Below are 19,932 nucleotides of genomic sequence, written 5' to 3'. Positions count from 1 at the left end.
CTGGAACCAGTCACCTAAAGAGCGTGTTGGACCCGTTGCCATGGGACCCCAGGAGACATGAGGCCAACGACCCACCAAGTGGCCTCTCTGAGTGCTAACCATGGGGTTCCAAACAAGGGGCTGTCGTAGGCGCTCCTCCGTGCAAGTAGGTTGCCGCTGCTCCAAGCCTCACCGCAAATGCTCCCAAGATTGAAGCAAACTCACAGCGAAGCGGTCCTCCAGTCTCCTGCTCAAACCAACTCTGCGCATCTTTGTGAAGATGCACTTGGTCGAAGGTCGCCAGGGGCCTCCTGCCTGAGGCACCCTAGCACGAAGCCGCTGTAGCAAGAACTCCCTCTAGGGCTTCTCACCTGGAAGAAATCCTGTGACGATGAACTTCCCAAGAAGGGCTCTGCTGTGCTGTGCTGGGTCTATGATCCCAAGCTCTCCCTGTGAATAAGGAAGAGTGATGACCTGCCAAGCCACTTTGGCCCGTGCTATCTGAGTGTCACGCCCTGACCAAAGGAAGTTTCTGATCAGCCTCTCTACCTGGCTGATACAAGAACTCGAGAAGATCCAGCAAGAAGTGATGTACCACATAGACGCCAACAACACCTGGTTGGCCACTACAACTCTGCTAGCCAAAGAAAGTCGTGCGGAGCTTCAATGTAACAACTTCCTCTTGATAGACAGGAGGAGGGGAGCAATCTGTTACTCGGGAGACAAGTCAAGACCAACCTGACAGCCCAAGTATCGAACTGCAGTCCTTGGGGGAATCCACTTGAAATCCTCACTTGGCATCCAATCGGATGCAAGAGCTCTACCAACTGAGAAAGCGGTTGTCTTTCCCCAGTTGATCAGTGCGCCAGATGCACAACAGAAGCTCTCTAGAGCTTGCTCGCACCTGTGAAGGTTGGCCTCCTGACCATCCAAGTACAAGGCTGAGTCGTCAGCAAACTCAGCGTCCAATAGCTCATCTCCCCAAATAGGGAGTGCTAAGCCCCATAGACCAACTTGCTGCGACACCAAAAACCTGCTCATCACCTCAGCATAGAATAGAAAGAGGAAGGGGTCAAGAGGGCAGCCTTGTCTGACTGAATGTGAGCATGAAGTGATCACCTCTACCTCCTGACAAAAGTACTTGACTGTGTGTCCGTCTGTACAAAGCTGTCACGCCTCTGATCCAAGCATCTGAGAATCCCATCCTGCGTAGAGTGCCCTCTAGAAAGTCCCAATCAACTTTGTCGTAGGCCTCCTCAAAATCGAGAAGAAGAATCACCAGGTCCTCACCACGGAGCCGGCGCTAGGGCAGAAGCCTCCGAAAAAGTAGAGATGTTGTCAAGGATACTGCGCTCCTTGACAAAACCTGTCTGAGTCCCTTGTATAAGGCTCTCTAGAAGTGGCTGGATCCTCAAACTCAGAGCCTTGGCAAGAATTTTGTGGACTGAGTTGAGGATGGTGATGGGGCGCCACTGTCGAATCTCATCCAAGGAGCCACCCTCCTTGGGAATGAGGTAGATCAGACCCTCACTCATGCTGTCAGGCATCTCTCCTGTGTGCAAGATGTACTAGAAAGCACTACAGAGATTTGGGCCAAGCAAGTCCCAGTACTCCAAGAAAAAACTGGGAGTCAAGCCATCCTCACTTGGACAGCTACCATAGGGGAGTGCACTAAGAGCCGTGTGCAAGTCCTCAAGCTGAAGTGGAAGCTCAAGCCTCTGACGCATCTCCTCAGTCACAAGGCAAGGCATCAGTGTCCACACCTGCTCCCTGCATGCATCTTGGCGCTCTGACTGAGGCTCTGCAGACAGTAACTCACGGTAAAAGTCAGTAGCAACTGCACGCATGTCCTCTGGCTCAGACGCAACTGACCCGTTGGGCCTCCTCAACTGATTGACCTTGGCATGCGTATGTCGAGGTCCCACTGCCTCGAAGAAAGCTCCAGTCACTTTGTCGCCCACGTGCGTCCACTGAGATGCCTGTCGATGGAAAGCTAACTCATGGCGCCCGCTCCTCTGTACTAACAAGCTCGTAGTGAGCCTGCTGTAACTGCTCCTCCAGCCAAGGACTGTCTGGATGCTACTCCTGCATCCTCTGCAAGGAAGCAACGCCCCGTCTGAGACGCTGCTGCTCCTCTCTCGCTGTAGCCAGGTGAGCCAAAGACTCCTGGAGAAAGAAGCGACTAAGCTGAGCTAGTCTTGAGACCGCTCTATCAGCAAGAGAATCCTGCGTGTCCAAGCTCTCTGTCCAAAGAGCCTCCACTCGCTCTTTGAGTGTAGAGTCCAGCAAGACCCTCTCAGGGATGCGAAGCATCGTGCTCCCCCTCCTCTGCCTATCTGCCACTGTGAGGATCACTGGTGCATGGTCCGAGAAGGAAGTCCCTGCTAGAATGCCAACTGTCCCACCCAAATCACAGAAATGGTCCTCCCACTCTGCTGTCTGGGGGCCTCACGAAGCTAGAGTGCTGCCACACATCCGAAACCCTCAGAGTCATACAAAACCGCTCCCAAGCTGCCAGCTCAACTCCATGCACAGGAGCATGGCTACCACCAATCTGTCAAAAGGGTCCTCCAACATGTTGAAGTCACCCCCTATGCACCACTGCTCTGCCTGCAGCAGAGACTCAACAATCTGTGACCAAAACTTCGCTTGTGCACTCGCCACATTGGGCGCATATATGTTCAGAAAGCCCACAAGGCAACCGTGAACCTGCATAGTGATCCACTGGGCCCTGCCTGGCACAATAATCCCTCTGTCCACAATGGCCTGCTGCAAGGAATCCGCAATAGTCATACATACCCCACCGTGAATGCCACCAGGTCCAAAAACAGCTGACCAAAAAGTATCATATCGTCCACGCAAGAGATGACCACATCGTCTAATGCGGCTCTCACACAGGTGATGCTCCTGTAGCATAAGGAGATCAATCTCTCCTCCCACAAGGCAATGCTGAAGCTCCTGATGCAGTCGGCCCCTCTGACGTTGAAACTGGGGCCCACCTAATCCCTGCACGTTCCATGAGACGATCCTCATGGGGAGCGAGAGAGAACAGATGCTGCCGCGGCAGCTAAACGTGCTTCGAGGCTGGCTTGGATGGGGAGTAATCCGCATCCGAATGTCCTCTAGATAGGCGTGACTGCAAAGAGTGCCTGGCCCAAGCCCAAGTAGACCGAGCCGTGCGTAAAGCTACCTCCTCTGTCCAGGAATCCTCATGAATGTGTACATAGCATGGCGGGCATTGCGTATTAGCAAAGAGGTGAACCACAATGTGTCTACATCCTGCAGCATCTGGAGGTGTCACAGTAAACTTGGCCAATGGTCAAAGAGTGTGAAGCATGTCTGCAACTCCTAGGTCTCCCATGTGATGAGAGAACTCTAGGGTCTGTGTTTGAAGCCACTCCAAAACTGAGTCGAGCATCCACTCAGTCTGGTCCCTGCCGCAAAGGGGAAACGAGAAGCCAACCGATGAGTCCAAGGCCTCTATCCCCCTAGTTGCAAGAAACAGAACATGAACCGTGAAGCTGGGGTGGAGGCTGGGGTAGAGACCTCGTCCTGCTGAAGAGGACCGAATCGGTTCCCCGTGGGAACCCACTGCTGCGGGGCAGGCGCATGAGGACCACTCTGAGTGCCAGGCTGTCGCTGTGGCCCCTGTCGTCGTCGACCACGAACCTGTTGCCAACCCTCCTCCGCTGGAGCCCCAGGCTCGGAGGGTGGCTCTACCTGTGTGTTGTGTGTCTCTGCCTGGTGCTGCTGGCTAGCCCTTGAAGGCCGGGGCTGGGCGTGAGGTGTAGGTCGGGGCCTCCTCCGTGGATAGGCCTTCGCAAGATGGCCCATCTGGATAGGCCTTCGCAAGATGGCCCATCTGTTGACAAATGAAGCACTGATTCGGGAGGCTCGAATACTCCACTCTGTCTAAACCAACCCCCACTCACCCGAGGAAGAAGGATGACCTTCGGGAGAGTGTGGGTGTCCCTAACCAGAACGCGAACTGAGGGAATGCCGACCGCCTTGGCAGCTACTGAGGCTGCCGTGCGAGGTGTCTCCAAGACAGTCCCAATCGCTGAGCCTATCCTGGATAAAAGTGGTAGGTACTCCCTTCGCAAACCAGGAAAGCAGACAGAGATGGGAAGGTCTGCCTCCTCTAACAAAACATATGAAGCAAGGTCAAAACCATGTCTCCACTGTCGAAAGTGGGCTCGAACTGCTCGGATGGTCAAAGGGCTCATGGCGATGACCTTGGACGCCATCTCGGAGGTCTCAAACTCGCTCTGATAGTAGCCTCGTCCGAGGAACTGGACGTCCAAGATCTTGCCCACCTCTGCAAGAAGGCGGGCCTGGAGAAGGTCTCGCAGCTCTCCTCTGCTAGGTCTGGTGCCAAGAATCTTGTAGATGACGGAGGTCGCCTGGAGGCGCTCCACCTCTGCTGCGAGGCTCGCTTGCTCTGTCTGTGAAGGAGCAAGTCGGATGGTGGGCTCTGCAAGGTCGGGCGAGGGGGCTTCTGAGGAGTCCCTCTGGGGTGGAGCATGAGCCTCCATTTGTGTCTGCTGCCGTGGAGAAGGGCGAAATGGCGATGATGAGATGTGGCCCTCGATTGGACGAGCATGCCGAGAACGCCGAAAGTGTTTACTTCAGCTGAGCAAGACCCGGGGGGAGGGGGTGGGGGTAGTGAGGCGGAAGAATTGGGAGTGCAAAGCGGGGGCCTCAGCCCAGGCGGCGTGGGCTGAGGCGAGCGAGTGGGCGGGCTGAGGCTGCGCGCTGAGGCGAGCGGGCAGGCGCTGGTCCGAAGTACAGGCAGCGGGCAGGCAGCTGGGCAGCGTGCCCTGGGGGGGGGGGGGGGGGGGGGGGGGGGGGGGGGGCGATGGCGCGAGAGAGGGGGGGTTGGGGGGGTGCTGAGCGTGTGCCGGGGGGGGGGGGGGGGGGGGGGGGTGAGCGAGGGCAGCAGCGAGCGCGATATCTTTACAAGCCAACCCAAGTTCTCATAGAGCTCTTATCGGTTGTTTGATTGGATGCTCTCTTTCTTGCAGTTTGAATTGGGATAGGCTACCTCTGTGGCCAATAGTTGCCATATTGAAGAGATTACTCGATTGGGATGACACACTTTTGTGATGGCTTTATCCGCCAAAGCAATGTGATTCCTCTTTGAGAGCGGACTCATTCCTGATTTACTGGTGTTTTGGTTCTAGGGTGCTTGGGTTTCGAGATTGCTGGCTTTGAGGACAGAGATCACCATGTGCCCACGCTCTGTGATTTTTTTTGTTTTTTAGGGTTATCCTCCAAAGTTAAGGGCGCCTCCGGTGCTTCTGTTCTCTTCATTGCAGTCATCTATCCCTTTCATTAAGGTAGGGGTCATGCCATTTCAGACTGTGTTTCTATTGAGTGGGTGGGAGTGATTGTAGTGAGAGGAAAGGCTGTGGCTACCAGCTGTGCGATGGATGTAGCAACTCCTAGGCATGCATATTCAAGAGGATGACTTGGCTTGATTTGTGATTGACAGGTTCATGTCGTACTGACAGTCCACAGTCGTGGATACAATTGCAGTTAAAGATTCTGCATTGTCTGTAGAGGCTAGGCAGACTGCATGCAGTTCTTCTGCCTGGGTTTTTAGTTTCACAGATTGGGAGTATATCACCTCTTAGGTTTGAAGTAGCAATATGTGTGTGTTACATTGAGAGGGTTATTTAGGATGTATTGCGTCTCTCAAATGCTGACAGTTAATCTAACAGTCAAGGTCTGCAAATGCTGGATATCTTTTTTTGTCTAAGTCTATTTCCTGTGTGCTTAAGAGAGAGAAGTAAACATTTGTGTTATAGGTTTCCTGGCCACTGGAGCTAATCATCAATAAAAATGCTATTAAGAAATACAACCAGGTATGTGTTGCCAGATTTATGGTTGTGAGAACTTCTAACAAGTTGTTGTTGACAGTGTCTATTTTGCTCTTAGGTCATGACATTCTTGTTCAAAGTCAAGCGCGCTAAATTTGCTCTCGACAAAGCTTGTAGATGGATGTGGAAGGTAAGTTTATTAAAATGGATGCTCCTCTTGGCCTCATGAAAGCCTGCGTGCGCTTGTGCAAGGATATTTCTTGCTGCTTTGAAGAAAAAATCCTGATTGAGTTTTTGAAAGAAATAAAGTTGATTTGGATTTTATTAGAGCTTTCGGCTTCACTGGGTTCCTAAAAGAAAGAAATGCCTTTGCAGGGAATGGCAAATTTAGACTGTGTATGATGTATTGTCTTAGGTTTGTGTCTCATTATTGGAAGACAGAGGATCAATTTGTTTTGTTTCTCTTTGTTATTTGGACATGTGTTACTTCGAGCTGTCATTTAATTAGTGGATGCAATTAGGCTTGTTTTGTTCTTTGATTGATCCACAGTCCATTCTGCCTTATATTTGCATTATTGAAGATACCTTGTTTATTCTACATGTGGCACAGGATGGAGTTGGAAGGATGACAGATATCAAGCAGCAGCTTTTGCTTCAACAAAAACTCATGCATTTTGTCAACACATTGCATCAATATGTTATGGACCGGGTAAGCAAAGTTTACATAAACCAGTGGACCTCTGAGGTAGCTCTGCTTAACTGCTGATTTATTAGCCTTCTCTAACAGGTGTTGTATAGTGCATGGGAGGAGCTCTGTCAAGGGATGGCGATGGCATGCTCCCTCGATGAAGTCATAGCTTGCCATGATGCATACCTTGTCTCAATCCAAAGACAATGTCTAGTTGCTCCGGACAAATTGGTACTCTGCACGATTTTTTGATTCAGAGCTTGGCATGTTGCAAAGAACTCCAATTGTGTACTCTACCCAAAATAAGAGAAAATAGTTCTCTTTCTTCTCTCAAAGCTCATGACTGCATGGTACGGTATCTTGTTGTGCAATGGAGGGGGATAATTGTAGGTATCCTTTTTACTTCTTTTTTGGTGGGATGGGGTTCCTTGTGATCATTTGAAGAACTTTTGCATGTCTGAATCTAATTCTATGTAAAATGGTCTCTCTCTCTCACACTCAAAGTTTCTAATGGATCTATGCGCCTTGATGTGGGTGCTTTTGAGGAGAGTTTCACTGGGAGAGACATCATCTTCTACTCTGAGACACATCAGGCCCGTGGGCAGTCTATGCCTCACATTAGTGGATACAGATGGGAGACAGCCTGTAGACAGGAGACACGATCAGAGCACAGAGGGCGGGGCTCAGGAGGAGTGGCAGTGTTATTCAGGGAGGAGTTGCAGCCATTGATACATATAGCCTGTAGGGATGAGCAAGCTAGGTACATGTGGGTGAGATTGAGAGCAGAGACAGGTAGATATCTTTACATTGCCATCTGCTACTTTCCCCCAAGTACGTCAGTTTATGCACCACCTAGAGAACAATTCCCCTTTTCTATTTTGGATGATGACATATGCGAGTTCTCTAGAGATGGTGACATCATCATTCTAGGGGATTTCAATGCTAGGACTGCCCATCATCAGACAATATTTTATGATACTTCACAGGAGATGTTGAGAGAGCTGGATGTTGCAGAGACGGGCCTATCCAGACTATCACAGGATGGGGAACACACTGAGTATGGACGACACTTGATAGACATGGGGAGTGCACATGGATTAGCCATCTTGAATGGCCTACAGAGATTTCCCGCTGTCGGGGGTTTTACATGCTTTCCACACAGACATGGAGCCAACATAGTGGATTATGTCATGGCACAGCCGAGCCTCATCTCTGGTATCCAGGATCTCACGGTTGGATGCAGACCTGTTGGTGTGGCTGTGGATCATGCTCTTGTGTCGTTGACCATCTCTTTTCAGTTTAGTGTAGCACACAGGCCACGGGCAACAGCCCCTACTCGCTACACCTTCACGCGGGAGACAGACTCTGTATACATAGATGGGATCTACAGACGTCTATGCACTGAGGAGCCAGGGTGTCCTCTAGAGGAGCTTACTATTATATTGACACAAACATTACATGATGTAGCGGCAGAGGCATACCCACACACCGAGTTTGAGCAGAGATGCTCTTTTGGGAGCATGCCCCAGAACAGTTGGTATGATGAGGAATGCCGCGAGACTAGAGCCAGACTTCAGAGGGAGCTGCTTTTGAAGGACATCACTCATACATAGTCACACTGCACAGATTGACTTCCGACGCCTAGTGCGATGGAAGAAGAGGGCTTCCGACTAGAGTAGGACTTATACCAGCTATTCTTGAACCAGGACTCACGTGAGGCATGGCGGCTCTTTCATGAGCACTCCCCTCCCCCTTGCCATTACCTCTACAGAGGCATGGGGCCAATATGCATCATCTCTATACACAGTCCTGGACAGTCACCCCTTCCCGACCCCCCCCGATCCATGCCCACACACATGTGCTTTTTTCACCGCTGAGATGGTGAAGAAGGCCATTGACAGGATGAGGACTGGTAGAGCATATGATCATGAGGGCTTATTGGCTCAGCATTTCATGCATGCCAGAGATCTACTAGCAGAGCTTCTAGCAGTTATGTCACGTGACACATCCCAACCCTATGTGTCCGTGGACAAGCTACACCACAGCAGGGTTCAGTCAGTCCGATCAAGTTAGATTAGCAGTGATCTGGCACTTTTGCGAGTCTATTCGTTGACCGTGCATGCCCAGTCACTTAGCATAGATGCATATCCTCCGGTTGCACACAGCATGATCATCGGAATTCCCATCAGAATCCATTAGCATCACTTAGGGGAATTTTTCAGTGCATTTAGCCTATTTTCCTATTTATTGGGATTTTCACTTATTATTTTAAGTGACTTTCCAACAAAAGTAGGTAGGGCAATTTTGCTAAGTTAATATATAAGCAAACCCAAGTTAGCACTTTCTGGTAGAAGAGGCAGCAGGAGCTTCCCGCTCAACAGGCAACTTCTCAGCCCCCCCCCCCCCCCCCCCCCCCCCCCCCCCCCCCCCCCCAGCAGTAGACCCTCGCCATCCCCATCCCTCCCTTGGCGTTTTTCACAGCATTACACCTCGCCTTGAAGTCCCCCCTCTCTCTGGTGACAGTTCTCTGCAGATCATCCCAAAGGCTTAGCGTTTTTGGATAGCAGCCATCAACAAAAACGCCAGCAAACCAGATCAGCCTTTTAGCGTTTTTGCATTGCTGCCATTCAGCGTTTTGATTTGCAGATATAAATCAGCCTAGCGTTTTTGTGAGAAGACACATCCAGCCAGCGTTTTTGGTTTCAGCACCTAAACGCCAGCAAGACTCAGCCTCATCAGCGTTTTTGATTATTAGTCCTCACCGCAGCAGATGCTCTCAGTTTTCAGCCTATGACACAGTAGAAGATAAGCCCAAGTTGGTTGCAGATGTTCCCCCATTTTCAGCCATAAAAACTCATCCAAAACAGTCATTTTCAGCCACCGAAACAGCCCCCGAAATCAGCGATTAGAAGACCTCAGATTTCAGCCATCGAGTCATTGTCATCACGGTCGTCGTCATCGGCATAGTCCCATGGCATCAGTCCATTGCATACGCACTGTACACCTTTGTGCAATCAAAGAATAGACCACTCTGGCCGACGAGAGTGGGGCCTTTGGAGGAGGGTTTTACAAACTCTCGGGTGTCGTATCTCTTCTCTCTCCTTCTCTCAGTCTCATTCACTTGCACGCACAATATCCACTCACTTTGTTCTTGACCACAACACTCTATAAGACGGAAAGCTCTCTCTTTCTCTAAAGAACTAAAAGGAACCTTGAGCAATAAGGATCACTAATCTTGAGAAAATACAACATTCATTCCGGTGCACCTTACAAGTTATGTTCAACCGTGCTATGTGTGAGGGCTTGCCTGATCCTTGGAGCCTATCTACTATTGTACCTATCTTCAAGTCAGGAGACCCTATGGAGCCTGGGAATTATCGCACTATCATGATTGGACACACATTGACATAGTTGTATGCATCCATTCTTGAGCAGCAGCAGCTGAGTAGATTGGCAGAGAGGGAGGGGATACGCGCAGCCCCCAGGCAGGGTTCAGGAGAGGTTTTTCTACTCTTGACCATATCTTGACACTCAGAGCCATCCTTGAGGAGGGCAGATCACATGGGAGACGGATCTACTGTAGCTTTGTGGACTTCCGCAGAGCATTTGACACAGTACCTAGAGCGAGATTAATGCGCAGATTACAGGATATGGGAGTATCGACAGAACTCATTTGGGGGATCATGGCATTATACAGGTTAGTAGTGGGGCATGTACGCACCTCAGAGGATCTATCTACACAGGTTCACTCCACTATTGGGGTGAAACAGGGCTGCCCGCTCTTTCCTACTCTATTTGGTATGTATGTGGATGAGGTTTTTGACTACATTGAGAGAGATGGTGATAGAGATGCACAGCTAGCAGGGACATGGATTCCACTATTGTTATATGCTGACGATATTGTGTTGATCTCCAACTCTCTGGAGGGAATGCAACTTCACTTAAGATGCTTTGCATAGGTTTGCCTATGAAAGTGGTTTGTCTGTCAACCTTGGTAAAACCAAGGTCATGGTATTTAATACCACTCCACAATGGATCAGGAGGTCAACACCACCCGCATTCACATACGGCCAGGAGATGGTGGAGTATAGAGATGCTTACACTTACCTTGGAGTGGTTTTTAGTGGACCAACATTTTCTTTGAGGAGAGCATGTGGGAACTTCCTAGAGACAACAGATATGCCCGCCTTGCACTTGAGTCCTCTCGACAGTTAGCCATGCAGGGAGATACAACATGCTGGTATGGGGAGATGACATCATGGTTTCAGGCGCATGGATTCATCATAGACAGATTGCCCTCCTAGTACTCATTGGATGCACCCTCTCTGACTCTTACATAGTTCGAGATCACCAGGCTCATTCGCCAGGACCTGACTCAGCTAGACACCAGGAGGACATGGTTACAGCCAGCACAGGAGCTAGGCACGAAGATGGCTTTCTACAGAGAGCATCTTCTCCAGCTTACAGAGGACGGTTTTGTGACGAGGCCCAAATACATGGACACCCACTTGTCTCATGGGATGCGATGTGCTATTGGCCGGATACGCACATCTTCACACTAGCTGTGGATCGAGACTGGGAGATACAACGGAGTACCAACAGAATCCAGGACATGCCCCTTGTGTGACATAGAGCCTGAGACAGAGTTGCACTACACGTGCCACTGCCCAGTCTACTACGAGATACGAGCTGCTTCCACTGCTTGTTCGGAGAGGGCTTTGGAACACTCTCCAGAGTCATGCGGTATGAGGATCAGAGGTGCCTGGGTTTTGTTTTTGCTTGAGGTGCGCAGACACAAAGAGAGCCTGATGAGAGGAGAGGCTAGCCAGTCTTAGAGATAGATCACAGATTTCTTTAGAGCAGACATTGGACACCCGGAGGAGCTACTACCACAGTAGAGCTCGTCACCTCACACAGAGGCACACTGATCGACCGAGCGATCGAGCTGGGGAGATCCAGACACCCACGTCTGCGGAGGACTACGCAGCATTGACAGAGGCTGCATCAGAGGATTCGGATGACTTTGGCCCGATATGCACGACGCCCGGTCAGACTATTGACCATGGAGAAAATTGATGAGATCCGCCAGCGACCAATGTTGGATCTCTTGTGATTTAGCTATCCCAGCTAGCTGCTTAGTTCACACCTAGCAGTTTAGGATTCCATAGTAGAGTATTTTTATTTTGTTTATCTGACTTTGTATCAGATCCATCACATTGTAACTTTTTGGTCTCATAGGTCACTTTGGCCTTTTGAAGACGTTAATATAACATTTCATTTCATTTCATTTCTCAGAGACGCATCAGGCCCCCGGATAGCTTGTGCCACATGTGGTGGGATACAGATTGGAGACAGCCCACAGGACAGTCGCGAGATCTGAGCATGGGAGTAGAGGTTCAGGAGGAGTAGCAATGCTATTTAGGGAGGAGTTACAACCACTACTACATATTCTACGGAGAGATGATCATGCTAGATACATGTGGGTGAGGCTGAGAGCCGACACATGCCGATTTCTATACATTGCCATATCCATATGTTACTTCCCCCCGAGTACGTTAGTATATGCTGTGTCCAGAGGAGAGTCGCCTTTCTCTACACTAGATGATGATATATGGGAGTTTTCTAGGGATGGTGATATCATCCCTAGATGATATATGGTGATATATGGGAGTTTTCTAGGGATGGTGATATCATCCCTAGAGGAGAGTCGCCTTTCTCTACACTAGATGATGATATATGGGAGTTTTCTAGGGATGGTGATATCATCCTCTTAGGAGACTTCAATGCCCGAACGGGCAACTGCGAGACAATCTTCTACGACACTTCAGATGAGATGCTTAGAGAGCTGGATGTGGGTGAGTTGGGGCTTGACAGATGCTCACATGACAGAGAGCAGACGGAGTATGGGAGATACCTCACGGAGATGACGACTGCACATGGGTTAGCCATACTTAATGGCTTACAGCGATTTCCTGGAGCAGCCGGTTTCACATGCTTTCCACACAAACACAGGGCCAGTATAGTGGACTATGTCATGGCACAACCGAGCTTTATTCCTTGTATTCAAGATTTCATAGTGGGAGCCAGACCAGTGGGCCTAGTAGTGGATCATGCACTTTTGACATTTTCTGTCTCATTTCAGTATAGTACAGCCCAGACATCAGGAGGTAGGTCACATACCGGTTATACATTTACACCAGAGACTGACTCAGTTTATACAGAGATCTATAGCCGTCTATGCACAGCTGGTCTTGGCCTCTCAGTGGAGGAGTGCACCACGTTACTGACTGAGACATTGCATGGTGCAACGTCAGAGGCATACCTACACACTCAGCCGGGTCGGAGGCAATATTCTGGGAGCATGCCCCAGAATAATTGGTATGATGAGGAGTGCAGAGAGATGAGAGCCCAACTCCAGAGGGATCTTCTTTTAGGAGTATCACTTATAGACAATCTCGAATTGCTTCTCGACGCCTTGTGCGACGGAAGAAACGAGCTTACTTGGCCCAGATGGAGCGAGACTTGTATCGGCTGTTCTTGAGTAGAGACTTAGGAGAGGCATGGCGATTCTTTCAGGAGCACTCCCCTCCCCCAGTGATTAGTTCTCATGATGTGTGGGGCCAGTATGCCTCATTGTTATATACGGTTCTTGGATAGGACCCCCTTCCAGATCCTACAGAGCCATGCCCACCTACCAGCACCTTCCATTGAGATGGTAAAGAGAGCCATTGACAAGATGAGGACCAACAGGGCATATGATCATGATGGTCTAGTAGCAGAGCACTTTACACATGCTAGAGATATGTTGGTAGAGGTTCTTGCAGTGTTGTTCAATCGTGCCATGTGTGAGGGGTTACCAGAGACTTGGAGGTTGTCTACTATTGTGACTATCTTCAAAGCAGGTGATCCTACAGAGCTTGGGAATTACCGCACTATTATGGTTGGGCACACATTGGCATGGTTGTATGCATCCATTCTTGAGTAGCAGTTGAGTAATTGGATAGAGGGTGAGGGTGTACGAGCAAAGGGCTAGGCCGGTTTCAGGAGGGGTTTCTCCACTCTTGATCATATTATGACACTCAGAGCCATCATTGAGGAGGGCAGGTCACATGGGAGACGTATTTATTGTAGCTTTGTGGATTTCCGCAAAGCATTTGACATGGTACCGAGAGCTTGATTGATGCGCAGACTGCAGGAGATGGGGGTGCCCATAGTGTTGATTTGGGGGATTATGGCTCTATATAGATCAGTGATGGGACATGTACGCACTCTGGAGGGGATATCTGATTTAGTTCACTCCACCATTGGGGTGAAACAAGGTTGCCCATTGTCTCCTGTTCTATTTGGTATGTATGCTGATGAGGTGTCTGATTACATTGACAGAGAGGGTGATAGAGGTGCCCAGCTGGCCAGGACGTGGATCCCATTGTTGTTATATGCGATGATATTGTGTTGATCTCTGACTCATCAGAGGGTATGCAGCGACAGTTGGATGCATTACACAAGTTTGCAGAGGATAGTGGATTGTCTGTTAACCTAGGTAAAATCAAGGTTATGGTGTTTAACACCACACTATAGTGGATCGGGAGATTATCACCAACTTTCACATATGGTCAAGAGATTGTAGAGTATACAGATGCATACACTTACCTTGGGGTTGTCTTCACTGGTCCGAGATTTTCTTTGGGGAGAGCAGTAGAGACTAGATTGACTAGAGCTTTTGCGGCCTTGGGAGGCTTGGAGAGGATGTGCTCGCAGGTTCAGTTCTAGGAACCTCGGACAAAGTTATGGCTCTTTGATACCTTAGTAGCCTCAGATTTGTTGTATAGGGTGTAGACATGGGGATCTTCTTTAGGTCAGGATGGTTGGAGACGTATGGAGAGGCCCTTGATATCTATGATCTCTCGACTGATCAAAGCCAAGGCCTCCGTACCCCACGCTATCATTTGAGCAGAGCTAGCTGCCCCTCCTATGGAGATTGAGGCGCTTACCAGATCAGTCTCCTTTGTGCACAACTTGTGGGATACATCATACTACTAGAGACAGATATGCTAGACTGACCCTTGAGTCTTCTAGACAGTTAGCTCTTCAGGGGGACACTTCATGCTGGTATGCATAGATCACATCATGGACAGGCTGCCCCCTTTTCAGTACTCTCTTCAGGCACCCTCGATGTCTCTTACACGGGTGGAGATTACTAGACTCATTTGTCAGGACTTGATCCAGCTAGATACTAGGAGGACATGGATAGAGCCACCACAGGAGTTGGGCACGAAGATGGCTTTCTATAGAGAGCATCTTCTCCACCTCAGAGGAGATGGATTTGTGATTCGACCCAGCTACATGGACACACATATGTCTCATGGTTTGCGTTGTGCCATTGGTCAGATACGCACATCCTCACATTAGCTGGAGATTGAGACTGGTAGATTTAGAGGGATACCAGCAGATAGCAGGATATGCCGCTTATGCTAGTTAGAGCCAGAGACAGAGCTACATTACATATGTCATTGCACAATGTACTATGAGATACCGGGCCGTTTCATTGCTTATTGAGAGAAGGTTTCGGTCCTTTCTCTAGGGTCATGAGTTATGAGGATCAAAGATGTCTTGGGCTATATCTACTTGAGTGAGACAGATATAGAGACACTTTACTGGGGAGAGATAGAGAGAGACAGTCCCAGAGACAGATTACAGGTTTCTTTTCACTAGATATGGGACAGCCAGAGGAGCAATCATCATTGCAGAGCTTGGCCCACACTCATTCGACCACTACTGGCACTCTCATCAACCGGGCACTGGAGCTACGGAGATCCAGACGACCACGATTGAGGAGAAGGGCTACACAGCATTGACATAGACTACAGCAAAGGATTCGAGCCATACTCGCTCGATATCCAAAGTGCAGATGAGAATGGATTCTAGTAGTAGTATCTAGTTCTTTTGTATGCAGACATGGTATTAGATTCACCATTTTGTAACAGATTGGTCTCATAGGTCATTTTGGCCTTTTGAAGACGTTAATATAACATTTCATTTCATCCCTCTCTCTCTCTCTCTCTCTCTCTCTCTCTCTCTCTCTCTCTCTCTCTCACATATATCCTAGCCTCCCATGGATCACCCCCTTCCCCCTCATCACAGGGCCACATTTGGTTACTTTGTACTTTTGCCCTTTCCCAATGGCAGACACGTATATTTGATTTGTCTCATAGACCACTTTGGCCTCTAATAGACGTAAAAACTTAAAAGATCTTTCTTTCTTTCTCTCTCATCGGTATTTGAATTTCTCAGCGGTATTTGAAATTCTATGCAAGGTTTTCTTTCGTCTCCTAAACAATCTAGGTTGTCTGTTGCAGTGGGCTCTTATTTCCAGTAGAGTGAAAACAATCCTTAGCCTAGCATTGGACTTCTACTCCATTCAGCGTACCTTGTTCAGTGGAGGGGCCGCCCCCGCCATCAAAGCAAGATGCCAGCTGGAGATAGAGCGTGTTGGACGTCAGTTTGAAGAGTGCATTGTATTTTTGCTTCGTGTAAGTTACCACATTTTGCTGACCAGGTTTTCAATTTTAATAATTTACATATTTCAACGCCTGAGTGTGTCACACTGATGCAGGTACTATCATTCAAGCTAAATGTAGGCCACTTTCCTCATCTAGCAGAGCTTGTCACAAGGATCAACTATAACTTCTACTATGTATCAGAAAGTGGGCACTTGTTGACTCCGCTTCCGGAGGTTACAGGAAGAAAAGGCTCTCAGCAGGTCAAAATTCCTGTAGTGAACCACGGCTGATCTGGACAGTTTGTATTGCTGGTGTGCTGTGTACGATGACAACTTAGGAGTGGCTTTCTTGCTCTGAGGATACTTGGAACATGTGCTGCTTCTTGAATGGCAATAAACTGTCGGGAAACCTCGTAAAAGCAAGCTACAAACGAAGGTTTGATATGTGCATGGACTAGTTCATTGCAATTTGGAAAGCTTCTGCCAGCTGGTCCGGCTTTGCAGTAAAGGCGTGTCGGCAACAACAAAGCTATACAGGACCAAATATCCTCATCAACTTCTGCAATTAACTTGCAGAGCTTTTGCCCCGTCTTTTCCACCTCTGCATAAGAGAGACAAGATGACTGAGGCCACGACGACTCTTGATCGTCCTAACCAAGGCAGTTCTATGCCTTCCCGTGGTGGATGTTGATTTTCATCTACAATGTAAGGATTTGGAACATCAATATGCCTCAAGTAGCCCCTCAATGTATATGAGCATTCTTTGCTGGTCTGTGTCTCCTGTACACCCTTTCTCTTGTACATAATTCATTTTGTGCTTTCCCCTCATACTTGTTGCAATGGTTTAGGGAATGAGCAATTCTTGTATTTTGTCTTGTTTATAAAGGGACAAAGAATCAAGGACACAAGTATCCGTGCACACTAAATGTCTTCATCATTGTAGACATGCCTTTTCATGGCATGAAAAGGCATTATTTGTATAAAAATGCTTACTAATGTGTGTATTTTACCATTATGAGCCCTATCTAGGATCCAACTGGCTTACCAAGTTGTCTCTCTCCCTCATTGCACTAAGGTACACATAGGGGTCTCTCTCTCTCTCTCTGTGACTTTGTATCAGATCCACCACATTGTAACGCTATGGTCTCATAGGTCATTTTGGCCTTTTGAAGACGTTAATATAACATTTCATTTCTCTCTCTCTCTCTCACACACCCACACACACACACACACTTTTTTTTGTTGTAAATCATTGGTATTAATTTCAAGTGGGAAACCTCAACACGAGGAAAACCCACTAGAAGATCATATACAATATAAGAGAACACTAATGTTCTTATGGAAAGGAAGTTGAAAACAGTCAGAAAATCCTGTAGGCATCAAGGGAGATATCTCCAGCCTCCAAGGCATAGTGTAACGATTGCCCAAGGGACAATTTAAAGTGGTGAAAAGGATCAGTCACAAATCCATGAAACTTTTGAACGTTGCGCTGGTTGCATATGGCCCGTAAAGCCCAAAATTTGACCCAGCTAAAGAATACCTTAAACTGAGAATATTGAGGTTGTATCACACCAAAAAGCCAAAATCGTCTATGAAAGGTGCTTGAGGGGAAATGAAGATGGAAGGGCAGCCGAGAGCCTACGATAGAAAAGATGGAGTGTCTACACTGCCACAACATGTGTGACATTGATTCCTTAGCACCACCACATCGGGAACATGAAGAGGGCGTGATATTGGAAGCGATCAACTGGAAGAGCACCCACCACACATGCCATAGGAAGATGCGCTCTTTAAGAGGCAAATGATTCTTCCATACACAAAACAAAGTGCGTTTCCACCACAATTTGGATTCATGAATAGACCATAATTGGTTGCCATGCTGCACTATCCAAGCATCTGCTTGTAAGAAGGCATAAACACGGCTAGTGGACAAGTCTCTCTCTCTCTCTCTCTCTCTCTCTCTCTCACACACACATACACACACACACACTTTTTGTAAATCAATTTGATAAATTTACTAGTGGGAAACCTCAAGGCGAGGACAATCCACCAAAAAGATCATATACAAGGCAGAGAAGACAGATTTTTCCGCTTGTACAATTTGGCTAAAAGCATTCATAGGAGAGTTGATGTATCTCTACGGTGATATCACCAACTTCCAATGCAAAAGATTTCCTAAGAGAGCTTGAAGAAGAGGGGATGTGCATGAATGCGATGGAACATATAGCCATCACGCTGACGCCATAGGGTATCGTAAGCCCAATATTTGACCCACATGGAGAGGACTGCGAATCGTTGTGATGTCAGTGAGAAAATGCAAAACGCCCAAAAACCATTTATGAAAAATCGTTGCTGGAAAACGGAGGCACATACATGTCAATACGTAATGAAGGTAATCTCTAGTAATGCAACAATCCCACAACAAGTGGCAAACATTTTCTTCCACAGTTGAGCAACGGACACAAGACGAAGGGCGGATACTGACGTGCCCTAAGAATAGTTCCCATCGGGAGCCCTCCAAGCAAACAGCGCCAAAGAAACAACCGTTCCTTCAAAGGCAAATGACTTTTCCATAGGGTGGAGAGAAGCTTCCTCCACAAGATATCATATTTGTGCATGTGCCAAAGAGCATTACAATGATCAGCAAGCCAAAGTTGCGGTAAAAGAAGAGCATAAACTCTACTGGCGAAAATATTCCGAAAACGTGTTTCCAAAAGACTCCCATTAGACATGTGATCACCATCGAGCAAAGGTGAAATCGACAAAAAATCAACTAGCGTGAGCTGAAGTTCTCTCTAGAATTGCTGGTAATGCATGCCCAATCCAAAACGACGAGCGGCAAAGGGAAACTCAAAGGTGTAACTGGCCGCATCTACCACATCCTCAACCACACGAATGACACGACAAGAGAGGAAGTATGCTTGGTGAGGCGAGCGGTCAACCAAAGTATGAGAGAATGCCTGGCTCCACTCAAGACTCTCCAAAGGAAGCAAATTTTCTTCCCACGGAGCATTCCATGATAGATGAAACTCAAAGGTGTATCTGGCTGCATCCACCACATCCTCAACCACACAAATGCCACGGCAAGAGAGGAAGTATGCCTGGTGAGGCGAGCGGTCAACTAAAGTATGAGAGAACGTCCGGCTCCACTTGAGACTCTCCAAAGGAAGCAAATTTCGTTCCCACCGAGCATTCCATGATAGATGAATTGTAACCTCTTTCCAAGCAAAGAGCAAGTGGAAGCAAGAGGACATCCAGGAATATGCCCTTCCATCTTACCAAATACAACCTCCCAAATAGATGATTGCCAGTGGCCAAATGAGGACGTAACAAGATGCTTACTCCTGTATGCAAACGTAAGAGTCCAAGACTGAATTTGCTGTGCGAGTGTAGGCAATAGCATAGCTTTCCTAGCAAGAACATGCCTACGCAAGTCCAAGCTTTTGAGACCACCAAAACCTTCAAGAGTTTAAAGCTTCTCCATCGACATCAAACACAAGCCTTTTTTGTGAGCATGAGTTCGCCACAAATAAAACAAAACGCTTGACATAAGAGAATCGAGACAATGGCGAGGCCAATGCATCACTGGCAAATTTTTTTGAATATATTGCATCAAGATACTCTGAACAATTCACAGGCAAACATGCAATGGCCAAGCGGTTAGCTTCCAGTAATGCAATTTGACATTCATGTGTTGCATAGTCCAATCCACTTTTTGAGTGTGAGTGACATTCCATCCAATTGGACACGCCAAATGCTTGTGATCACAATCGGAGGAACAATCTCACCTGGCCACAATAGACTATGCCAATCGCAAGGACAAAGTGGCAGAAGCTTTGAATTATGAATTTTGACTTTAAGACCAGCCACCCTTCCAAACAATTTCAAAGCTTCCATAATCACTTGGACATCAATCTACTGATTGCGAGGCATAAACAACGAGT

The 19,932-nt window shown here is 48.1% G+C and overlaps 1 protein-coding gene across 3 annotated transcripts in view; it reads left to right on the top strand.

Moving 5' to 3' along the window:
• LOC147450602 (uncharacterized) overlaps positions 1 to 16,896 on the top strand; it is a 35,339-nt gene extending 18,443 nt beyond the window's left edge. For all 3 annotated transcript variants that reach the window (XM_086519769.1, XM_086519771.1, XM_086519770.1), the window contains 6 exons: positions 5,790 to 5,846; positions 5,920 to 5,991; positions 6,412 to 6,510; positions 6,589 to 6,720; positions 15,846 to 16,019; positions 16,103 to 16,896. In XM_086519769.1, the coding sequence (XP_086375895.1) occupies positions 5,790 to 5,846; positions 5,920 to 5,991; positions 6,412 to 6,510; positions 6,589 to 6,720; positions 15,846 to 16,019; positions 16,103 to 16,279 (711 nt within the window). In that variant the 3' untranslated portion in view covers positions 16,280 to 16,896. The remainder of the gene's footprint in view (positions 1 to 5,789; positions 5,847 to 5,919; positions 5,992 to 6,411; positions 6,511 to 6,588; positions 6,721 to 15,845; positions 16,020 to 16,102) is intronic.
• Positions 16,897 to 19,932: the final 3,036 nt, after the last annotated feature.

Source organism: Adiantum capillus-veneris, chromosome 9 (genome assembly GCF_014529385.1).
Source record: "Adiantum capillus-veneris isolate H3 chromosome 9, ASM1452938v2, whole genome shotgun sequence".
NCBI classification, from domain to species: Eukaryota; Viridiplantae; Streptophyta; class Polypodiopsida; order Polypodiales; family Pteridaceae; genus Adiantum; species Adiantum capillus-veneris.
This window is presented reverse-complemented; position numbering and strand designations above follow the sequence as displayed.